At 62.0% G+C, this 9,627-nt stretch overlaps 2 protein-coding genes across 6 annotated transcripts; both read right to left on the reverse strand.

The window, feature by feature from the left end:
- Positions 1–1,927: 1,927 nt before the first annotated feature.
- On the reverse strand, positions 1,928–4,710 carry NAA10 (N-alpha-acetyltransferase 10, NatA catalytic subunit). Of its 3 annotated transcripts, none has more exons than XM_040974595.1 (8): positions 4,496–4,710; positions 4,015–4,113; positions 3,822–3,862; positions 3,244–3,289; positions 3,043–3,158; positions 2,893–2,937; positions 2,573–2,657; positions 1,928–2,231 (listed from the first exon to the last, which is right to left on the reverse strand). In XM_040974595.1, the coding sequence occupies exons 1-8, from the start codon at positions 4,514–4,516 to the stop codon at positions 1,995–1,997; spliced, it is 690 nt and encodes a 229-aa protein (XP_040830529.1). In that variant the 5' UTR covers positions 4,517–4,710; the 3' UTR covers positions 1,928–1,994. The 3 variants fall into 3 exon arrangements, with proteins under 3 accessions (XP_040830529.1, XP_040830528.1, XP_040830530.1); XM_040974594.1 differs by having other exon boundaries at positions 3,804–3,862; positions 4,496–4,707; XM_040974596.1 differs by lacking the exon at positions 2,893–2,937 and having other exon boundaries at positions 3,804–3,862.
- A 249-nt stretch (positions 4,711–4,959) lies between these two features.
- LOC121152505 (renin binding protein) lies at positions 4,960–9,535 on the reverse strand. Of its 3 annotated transcripts, none has more exons than XM_040974599.1 (11): positions 9,459–9,535; positions 9,193–9,302; positions 9,005–9,080; positions 8,828–8,903; positions 8,501–8,673; positions 7,898–8,122; positions 7,491–7,572; positions 7,206–7,381; positions 6,989–7,120; positions 5,185–5,272; positions 4,960–5,097 (listed from the first exon to the last, which is right to left on the reverse strand). In XM_040974599.1, the coding sequence occupies exons 1-11, from the start codon at positions 9,483–9,485 to the stop codon at positions 4,976–4,978; spliced, it is 1,287 nt and encodes a 428-aa protein (XP_040830533.1). In that variant the 5' UTR covers positions 9,486–9,535; the 3' UTR covers positions 4,960–4,975. The 3 variants fall into 3 exon arrangements, with proteins under 3 accessions (XP_040830533.1, XP_040830532.1, XP_040830534.1); XM_040974598.1 differs by having other exon boundaries at positions 9,432–9,530; XM_040974600.1 differs by lacking the exon at positions 7,898–8,122 and having other exon boundaries at positions 9,432–9,530.
- Between the last annotated feature and the right edge of the window lie 92 nt (positions 9,536–9,627).

Here is a 9,627-nt window from a genome sequence, read left to right on the forward strand (position 1 = left end):
GCCTGGGCTGTAAAGGGCATCTGGGGAACGGGCTGACACCATTGGGCACCCATCTGAGCTGGCAAGAAATGGCTGCTGAACTGGCATTAACCATTGTTTCCCAAAGTTGTGTCCTCAGTGCTTCTCTGTCTCCTTCAGCTCATGTGGGGAGTTAACCCTGCGTTGCCACATAGCCTTGCCTGAAGACTGACAGGTACTGCTGCTGTCAGCACACAAGTGCGCCAAAAGTCACTGCATCAGCCCCAGGGGAGAAGCAGATCTAGAAGCCCGGGGAAACACAGAACCTGGCGCGATGGCTCACTGACTAATCCTCCCCCCTCAAGCGCCAGGATCCCATATGGGCGCCGGTTATAACCCTGGCTGCTCCACTCCCCATCCAGCTCCCTGCCTGTGGCCTGGGAAAGCAGTGGAGGACGGCCCAGAGCCTTGGGACCCTGTACCCGCGTGGGAGACTCAGAAGAAGCTCCTGGTTCCTGGCTTCAGATTGGCTCAGCTCCAGCCCTTGGGGCTATTTGGGTAGTGCGGCAGTGCATGGGAAGTCTGCCTGTGCTTTCTATAAATCTGCTTTTCCAACAAGAAAAGAATAATAAAGCTGGTAAACGTGAGGAAGAGAGTGCACGTCATCCTGAGGAGTTAGCACAGGGTAGAAGCAGCCCAGCGTTGTTGTAGGAACCAGGAAGAGACGCCATCCCCTCGCTAAGGCCAGGAACAGGTACTTGGAGTGCAGGTTGATGGGCGTCGGGCTATTTATTGTTAGCGCACTGCCACACCGGCACCCACTATCCAAACAGCAGGAGAAGCCCTGTACCCCTCCTGCAAGCTTGCATCCTCCCTGGAAAGCCAACCGCCTTGGCGTGGCGGCGGCGGCCCAGGACTCACAGCGGAGGACGGCGGGCGTGCCGCAGCGCTGGGCAGGCTTGAGGAAAGCGGCCTCTGCAGGGCGCCGTGGGAACCTCCGTCAGCCCCCGCCCTCCCGCGCCGGGGCGCGGCCAGGGCAGCGCGCATGCGCGCCTGCCCTCTGCCGACAGACCAATCGGAGCCTGGGAACGTAGCTTCCCGCGGCCTGCGAAGCGGAAGACTGACGCCAGGCGCGAGGGGCGGGACTGGTCCCTGCCCTGCGAACTACACAAAGGGAAGTGCGCGAAGTGAACCAATGAGCGCCAAGCGTCCTCCGAGCAGCGGCTGTGCACAGGTGCGCCGTAGCGCCCGTCCCGCCCCTGGCCGGAGCCGATCACTCGTCAGGCACCAGTGTAAGTCGGGGTCTAGGAGCGGGACAGCCGTGTGGCCGCTGCTGTGCAAGGGCAGCTAGGGTAGTCAGAGCCCGGGAGGTAGGCAGAGAACCTGGAGCAGGCAGAAGCTGGAGTCTGGGCAAGCCCGGCTATACCACCTGCCTGCACCTCTGCCCTGGTTCAGAAGCCCTGGCGGCGGCGGAGTGCTGCCTTTAGCAACAGTGCCACCTACACAGCATGCCCACAAGAGGAAACTAACTGCACAAGGCGCAGGATGGGCAACAAGCTCCTCCTAGCCGAGTGGCTTGTCTGCCAATCTAACTACATTAGGGGTCCAGATGAGGGCTCAGGCTCAAGACGGAAGGCAGGGCAGCAATGTCAGAGGCTGCCTGCCAGTTGTGTGCCTCTGGCAGGTGCCAGCCTCAGCTAGCTGAGCACAGCCAGCACATTCCCAGCAAGAGCAGGGTTGGGAGCAGGCTGCAAACCAGCACAGCCAGTATTCCCAGCCTCCTTGCCTGGGCCAAGGCCATTGCACTAGGCAGTCACACTGGCACAGTCCTGCCACTTCTGCCATCCTAGTTGGGCCCAGCGACCTGCTCACAGGCACTGGAGGGGATCATGAGCCCCCAAACATGCTCACACCCATCACGTGTTCTCTCAGGCACACACACACACACACACACACACACACACACAGATTCCCCAAGAGCACGGGCTGAGGTTTATTGGGAGGGCTCGTGGGGTGAGGCCAGGCAGCCAGCGGGCCTAGGAAGCAGAGTCGGAGGCCTCGGAGCTGTCCCTGACGTCCGTGCTCTCTGTGGCCTCACTGGCTTCGCTGAGCTCCTTGCTGTCCCCGCCACTGTCGTCAGCAGGCAAGCCCTTCTCCTCGGTGCAGGCCTCGCCAGGAGCAGCGAGCGCGCTGCCTTTGTTCTCCACCTTGTTCTCAATGGCCCCCAGCACCACGTGCCTGCCTTTCTCCTTCAGCTCCAGGTGTCTCCGCAGCTGCCAGGCAAAGCACAGGGCAGGAGAGAGAAGGCCTTAGCTCCGGGCAGTGGAGGAACAAAGCCAGCCTGGCCCCACGGAAAGAACCAGACCTGGAATGGCACGTAGCCCCTGGCTAGGCTCTGCCTCTCCAACAGACACATGACACCAAGCAAGGTCCCAAGGAGGAGTCACCATCAGGACAGAGTCAGTGTTCCACACTTAGGTGGTCCCGCCTCCCGTCCTGCACACTTGACAATGTGGCGAACGGCTGAAGTATGGCCAGGACTTGCAGCAACAGACACGGGGCAGAAACCCAAAGCTGCTCTTCACCCAGCCACTTCCCCAGCGGCCTGGCTCACCTCCTCGGCCATGTGGGTGAGGTCTCGCTTCATGGCGTAGGCATCTTCCCCGTCTGCGTAGTACTTGGGCTCTACCTCACTGATCCTGTGGGGCGGGTGGGGGGCAGAGCAGCTGCAAACCCCCGGCTGAGTTCCTGCCCTGTGGATGTTACCGTGCCCAAGGGGCCTCCAGAAAGAAGCCAGGCCAGGGCAGTGCAGCCGGGTCACCCACAGCAGCACCTCCCTTTGCCTCCCCTGCCTGCCACAGCCAGCTCGGGCGCCGCGTCCGGGAGTGCTCACCTCCCCTGGGCGGCCGGGCTGCCGGCAGGTGCACTACTTACTGGAAGTTGAGGGTGTTGGAGTAGAGGTGCAGGGCAGCACGGTTGCTGTGGGGAATACACGCTGCTCAGAGCACAGCCTGTGTCCCCCTGCCTCTTGGGCACCCAAGCCCAGGACTGCCCCTACGCGGGAGTCCTCCCCACCACACACACCTCTTCCTGACATGCAGGGAGACGTATTTGGCGTTGAAGTTCTCGATCATGGCTCGTGATGCCTGGTCCATAAGCTTCTGGGCCAGGCCGAGGCGCCGGTGGGAGCGTTTCACAGCCTGATGGGCCAAGGAGAGCAGGGCATGGAACCAAGCAGCCATTCCCACTAACCCCAAAGCCTGGGCGATCAGGGGCACTACGCACCAGCGAGGTGATATGTCCGTGCGGCACGTCGTCTGGGTCCTCTTCCCTGCGGAGAGAGGGGATCGGCTGGAGAGCAGGCTGCTGCTCCACAGCTCTCCCCGCACCACGCACTCCTTGGGGAGGGCTGGTCCCCAGTGCCTCCGGACCTAGACAGGCTGCGGTGCTCCCCTACTGCCTGCCACCACCAAGGACCACAGCCTCCACCTGACATGCAGTGTCCTCAGGCAGCCCGGGATGCACTTTGCTTTTAGAGGGGTGGCCTGGGGGCGGGGTGCACTTGGAAAAACTTCCCAGCACGAACCCCAGTCAGTGAAAGGGCACAGTTACTAATTTTGTATGTCAGGGGTTCACTTGTAAGTAGAGGAGCCCAAGAAACAATTGCACAGGCCAGGAAGCAGGGAGAGAAGTTGTGCCTGGCCTGCCTCCTGCAGCTGGGCACTTGCAATTGTACTGAGAGGAGAAAGCGTTGCCTACAGCCACAAGAGCAGGTGCCAACCCGCGCAGAGCAGCCCCTCTTCCCCACAAGCAGCCCTCTTCTGCCTTCCGGCTCTGTGACTTACATTTTGGCCAGAACATACCCCACAATCTTCCCATTCTCGTCCTCAGCAATATAAGAGAGCTGGGAAAGCAGAGAAAAAGGAGGTCACGACCCCACGCCAGGCGCCCAGCCCCGCCAGCCCGCCAGCTCCGGGCCTCCAGGTGGCCAGGCGGCCAGCAGGGGCCGAGCCTGGGGAGGCAGCCGCCGCCCGGCGCTCCGTGGCGCTCGCGCACCTGCGGCCAGGACAGGCCGTGGTAGAAGTAGTACTTCATCTGGTAGTTCTCGGGCAGGCAGAGCAGGTTGCAGTGCTGCATGTTCATCAGGTCCTCCGGCTGCAAGGCAAAAGAGCGCTCGGTCCCGGTGCGAGAGCCGCCGGCGCGGGAGCCTGCTCCCCGACAGCCCACCGCCTGTCCCCCACCTCCTCCCGTCGGGGCTGGGCAGGCACGTTAAGCCCCGCACCCTGCACAACGCCCGGCCCAGGGCCGCCGTGCAAATCCAGCATGGAGCGGAAGCGTCCGGAGGCACCCGGAAACTAGGCAGCAGAGTCCCGACAGCACCCAAGAGGGGTCCTCGCCTCCTGCACCGCCCCCGCCTTCAGCGGACTCCCCTTCGGGCTGCTTCGCTCTCACACCTCCGCCGGGGCCCCCCGGGAGCATGCGCACGCGGCCACCGGCGCCCACGCGGCGCGGACAGCTGTGCAGCACGGCCCCTCACCCTCGCATTGCGGATGTTCATAACGGCGGAAAGGCTCTCACGTCCAAGCGGGTCAAAAAGGCGCAGTCAGTCGCCACCGCGCTCCGAATCGACGGCGGGCCTGTCGCGGGCTGCCGGGACCAAGGTCGGGGCCGCGGTTGGGAGTCGAGTCGGGCTCTCGGGGGTGGCGGCGGAAGAGGCGACGCGCGCTGGCCCCGCCACCGGCCGGAAGTGCGCAGCCGCCGGACCCTCCCTCCTGGGCGCTCGGCCAATGCGCGAGGTGCCCCAGCGCGGGGTGGGCCTGCGCGTGGGGCGGGCCCGCGCGCGCCGAGAGCCAATACGCGGATCTGGTCAGCGTGCGGGGCGGGCCTGGGCGCCGCCGGAGCGAGGGCGCTAGGGATCGGGAATTGCCTTTCCCGCAGCCTGGCGCGGCCGGGCCGGCGCCCCACAACCCCGGAGCCCACAGAGGCGCGTAGACCAGCGGGTGGGGCAGGCTCAGTTTTATTGCGCTCCTTGGCGGCCAGGGACCGCGGGCGTGGGGAGGGCATCGGCTGCGGTGCGGCTCAGCAGGGCCTCCAGCATCTCCTCGCACAGGGCTAGGCACCGCGGCACATGGAAGCAGCCTGTATGGAGGAGGGTGGACGGATGGGGAGCACCGAGGGCGAAGCGTGTGCCGCGAGCCCCTACGGCCCGCTCAGCCCCTCACTCACCTTTGAAAGGCCCGCCCTTGATAGTAAGAGCTACCTTTCCCTCTTGGTTCAGGTAGCCAAACCATTCTCCGTACTGGGGATCACGAAACTGGAATAAAGATGGTGAGAGCGAACGGCCCTAGCACCGGCCCAGGGTGCATGGGGCGCTCAGCAGACCCATCGCAGCACGTCGGAATTGGTGCTCTGAACCTGCACACTGTGTGACATGGACTGAAAAGATTCCTTCCCGGGAAGATGGGGATATGCTACAACTGCGCTGCGTGGACGGTGACACAGCGGTATACACTGCACTGAATTCGCCTGAGTGTAAGTATTCTACGTTGCAAGTCACGCCGAGAGAAACAAGGAACCCTGCTGGCGAGCCCCTGCAGGCCTGTGAAGGGCAGGGCTCATTCCACACCTCCAGGAGGGCTGACCGTTATCCTTCACTAAACACATCTGGTCTTTGCTCCGCCCCTGCCTGATACCCCACTGTCCTGCTGCCCTGGGGACCACATCAGAGTGCCAGTCCAATTGAATCTGCTGCTCCAGGCCCTGGCAAGGTAGCAAAAGATGACCTAAGTCCTTGGGTCCCTGCCATCCTTGCAGGAAGTTGGGATGCAGTTCCCAAGTTCCCAGCTTCAGCCTAGGCCAGACCTGGCTGCTGAGGAACCAGCTGTGCTTTACAAATAAATGAAGAAATCAACTGTTAAAAAATGTATTCCCAGGCCTGGCGGCGTGACCTAGCTAAAGTCCTCACCTTGAACCCACCGGGATTCCATATGGGCACTGGTTCTAATCCCGGCAGCTCCACTTCCCATCCAGCTCCCTGCTTGTGACCTGGGAAAGCAGTGGAGGACGGCCCAAGGCTTTGGGACCCTGCACCCGTGTGGGAGACCCGGAAGAAGTTCCTGGCTCCTGGCTTCAGATTGGCATAGCATCAGCTGTTGTGCTCACTTGGGAGTGAATCATCAGATGGAAGATCTTCCTCTCTGTCTTTCCTCCTCTCTGTATATCTGACTTTGCAATAAATAAATAAATCTTTTTTTAAAAAAATGTATTCCCTCCCATTGCATTTTGCAGAGTCAGACCAACAGGGCTCCAGGTACAAAAGCTGCTGGGAAGCAGGGACAAGCGTGTGTGCTGCTTGGAGATGACAGGGTACACAAGACAGCACACCAAGAAATCTGGGAACCCTTTGGGGTGGCCATGAAGCCACAGGGTACTGATTCTTTGCTCACAGTCCTCACGGAAGATGGCATGTCCCTGCTGGCTTCCCAGGTCGTGCCCCGCAAAACACACTCCTTCCCAGCATCCGCCCAGGCTCAGTGAGCTCCCAACACGGGCCTCAGCAAGGGCACCCCAAGCTTGCTCTCTCCCCTCTCTCATAACTGTCTCTTGCCTCCTCCTTTGCTGTCCTCCCTCCTCCTGAACTTCATTTCTGCCCACCAAACTTCCTCCTAGCTGTGTGGCCCAGATGGCTCCCACTGACACCTGTGGCCCTGGCAGCTTCGGCCCCTTCTGTTGCCCATGCTGACTCCCCTCCACTCTTTTCCCCTGCCACTCAGCTTCGCTGCCACGGCTGCCAGGCCTCCAGCAGCCTCCTCTGTGCACTCAGAGGCTCAGGTGGGTGAGAGCCCCCCTAGCAGCAAACTATCTTCTGTCCAGTTATCTTCCTCAGTCCTATCCATGCTTGTTTACATCTGCCACAGCGTCCCCTCCCCAGCAGCTTTTTATTAACTAAACAGACTCCACTGGGGGGCCCTGGGAGTTCTGAGACCAGCACCTGCCCCTCCTCCCTCACCCACTGGGAGGCGGCACCGACCTGGCGGAAGGTGTACTCTGCCACCTGGCAAAAGATGCGCAGCAAGGCAGGGTCACCGCTGTCCCTGTAGCCCATAAGGAAGGCAATCATAGCTTCACTGTGTGGCCACCAGAGCTTCATGGACCACTCCAGCTGAGAAGGCAATATGCATAGGCACCTAAGAACCTCAGCAAGCCACTTCCTGCAACTTCCCAGCCCCTGGGGTATGTCCTTGTACCTGCGTGGGGCACAGGTGGTCAGCATCCTGGAAATAGAAGAGTCCTCCATGTTCGGGGTCCCACCCGGAGTGGAAGGGCAGCAAAAGGAACTTGTCGATCACATAGGCTCGAAGGTTGGGGTCCCCTTTCCTGGCAGCATGACACAGCAGAAACCAGCCTGCCTCCAGTGCGTGGCCTGGTGGCAGATGGGGCTCGGGAGTGGGCTACCTGAGCCTGCTTCTTCGGCACACACAGTCCAAGCCTCAGGGCTCCACTCCAGCTCCCCGGACCACTCTGACACTCACCTGGGTTCTGGTGTCTGCCCAGGCAACCCTGAAGTTCCTTGCCATCCTCCGACACGTGCTCCAGCACAGCCTGCCCATCCCTCTGCAGGCAGACAGCAGAAGGTACTCCTGCTAGAGCCCTTCGCCACCAGCCAGAATAATCCATCCTCTGCCCAGAGGCCTCCTGCCATCCATCCATCCGTCTGTTGGAGCAAGCCAGGAGGCTTTCCAGCTCCCAGAATTCCCCTTGCGGTTCTGGCAGCCTCCCTCACTGCAGCCCAGGGCCCCAGCACTGCCAGCTCTCTGGGCCTGCCTGTACCCTGCTTGTGCTGCCTGGGGCCCTGCAGCTTCCCTAGGGGGCCAGCCTCTGCCCATGCCTGCCTGATAGCAGGGCACCCTTGGAGAGTGAACACCGCTCTCGCACTCACCTGGACGTGCTGCAGGATCCTGTGGGCGCACCAGTCCCCCACCTCTGCATATCTCCCTGCCATCTCCTCATCCGCCTCCCCGAGCTGCTCCACCAGGCTGAGCACCATCATGGGCACTGCCATGGACTCCGCCGCTGGCGTCCCTGGGAGCTGGGGCCGGCCCGGCCCGGATGGGTCCTCCCGCACCCAGTGGACAATCTGATCCATCATCTGCACAGCCTCACTCTGCAGGGGGCAGGGGAGGGCGAGGGGTGTCCTGGCTGAGGGTGGGTTCCCAAGGGCTCGGTCCGGGGTGCCCTGTGCTGTGCTCCAAGGACTCCTTGATGCAGGGGCCGGCTCTGGGCCTGGCTCCACTGGTTGGAGGTGCAGGCAGCCCCTGGACAGTGAGGTTGGGCTCTGACAGCACAAGGAGGAGGGGCAGGGCATGGAGGGGCTGCTGCCCACAGCCGCCGTGTGGGTTTTTCCAGAGGTAAAGAAAAGTTAGATGGGAGAGGGAAGGTGAGGAATGCAGGACTAGGGCAGGGGACCTGCATTCCAGGTGGTAACGGCAGTGCAGGCAGTGCAGGCAGAGCCCCAGGGTGACCCTGAGCCTGTCAACCGCACCTGGTAGCGTGCTTCGCCTGTCACCCTCCAGAGCTCGTTCATGGCCATAGTGTAGAAACACTCGCTGAAGATGGTCCGCTGCACCTTGACCGGGCGGCCATCTCGAGTGAGCACAAAGGCACACTTCTTGGCAGGAGGCGCCACCCGAGCATAATGCAGCAGAAACTCACCACCTGGGGGTTGGGAGGTAGGGTGCTGGGAACCCGGCAGGCCATCAGCCACTGCCCCGGCCCCCCTGGCCTCCCAAAGCACACATGGCTTTTCTACTTTCCCGGCTCCTGGATACACGAAAGAAGCCCTAAGGAAGGCAGCAAAGGAAGGTGGCACCTGCTTTGGCAGAGTCCAGAAGTGAGGAGCAGCGGAAGCGCTCGAACTTGCGGTATAGGTGACAATACATCCACACCTGCGGGGTCAATGGAAAAGGATTTGGGTGTTGGTGCCGTGGCTGGGGTGAGGGTAGGGGCTTCGGGCTGGGAATGTGTACTGAGGCAGGCATACCCTTACCTGTCTGCCCTGCAGCCACACGTACTTGAGGTCATCGTACACCTGCCCATCACGCCCAAGGCATGTGAAGAAGCCCCTGTGCGATGGGACACACATTGTGAAGGGGCTTGGCCTACTTCCCCCTCACACCCAGGGGACCTACAGATTTGAGAGTCCCTTGGGGGTGGCAGGGTTAGGCCACAGCGCACCCGTACTCGCGGTCATGCGAGTGCTGCATCCAGAAGGCCACCACGCGGTCCAGCTCTTGCCCCACACGCTCCTTCCACGCCTGCAGAACGCCCCGCTCCTCCTCCATGTCCTGCTGGGAACTCGTGTGGCTTCACAAAGGCCCCAGAGCCACTGCTTTCCAGCACTCTGAGGGATGGCTCCACTCCCTATTCCCCCACCCCCGCCCCTCAGTGTCCCTGGGGACACTCCAGGACAGTACCTCCTTGCCATAGGCCCCACCACCTGCCTGTTGCACTTGGAGACCCCTGCTCATCCCTCCCTGTCTTCCAGCAAGCCAAACCGAACTGGCTGCAGCCCCGTGACTGCTACTCAGCTGACCAAGTAACGCCCCACCCACCCCCTGCTTCTCAGAGTTGCGCAGGGCTCAGGGGCGGAGCTTGGAGGCTCTGTCCCGC

The sequence above is a fragment of the Ochotona curzoniae genome, unplaced genomic scaffold, assembly GCF_017591425.1.
Source record: "Ochotona curzoniae isolate NIBS_2020 unplaced genomic scaffold, NIBS_Ocur_1.0 contig_2469, whole genome shotgun sequence".
Lineage (NCBI taxonomy): Eukaryota > Metazoa > Chordata > Mammalia > Lagomorpha > Ochotonidae > Ochotona > Ochotona curzoniae.

Excerpts from the sequence above, each read along its gene's own strand:
- NAA10 (XM_040974594.1), bottom strand. The coding sequence starts at position 4,516 with ATGAACATCCGCAATGCGAGG. Across the intron at positions 3,159-3,243 it reads ACGGACATATCACCTCGCTG|GCTGTGAAACGCTCCCACCG; the intron begins GTGCGTAGTGCC and ends TTGGCCCATCAG. Across the intron at positions 2,938-3,042 it reads TCCCTGCATGTCAGGAAGAG|CAACCGTGCTGCCCTGCACC; the intron begins GTGTGTGTGGTG and ends TATTCCCCACAG.
- LOC121152505 (XM_040974598.1), bottom strand. The coding sequence starts at position 9,485 with ATGAGCAGGGGTCTCCAAGTGCAACAGGCAGGTGGTGGGGCCTATGGC. Across the intron at positions 8,904-9,004 it reads TGTGGCTGCAGGGCAGACAG|GTGTGGATGTATTGTCACCT; the intron begins GTAAGGGTATGC and ends TTGACCCCGCAG. Across the intron at positions 5,273-6,988 it reads CAGAGTACACCTTCCGCCAG|TTTCGTGATCCCCAGTACGG; the intron begins GTCGGTGCCGCC and ends TCTTTATTCCAG.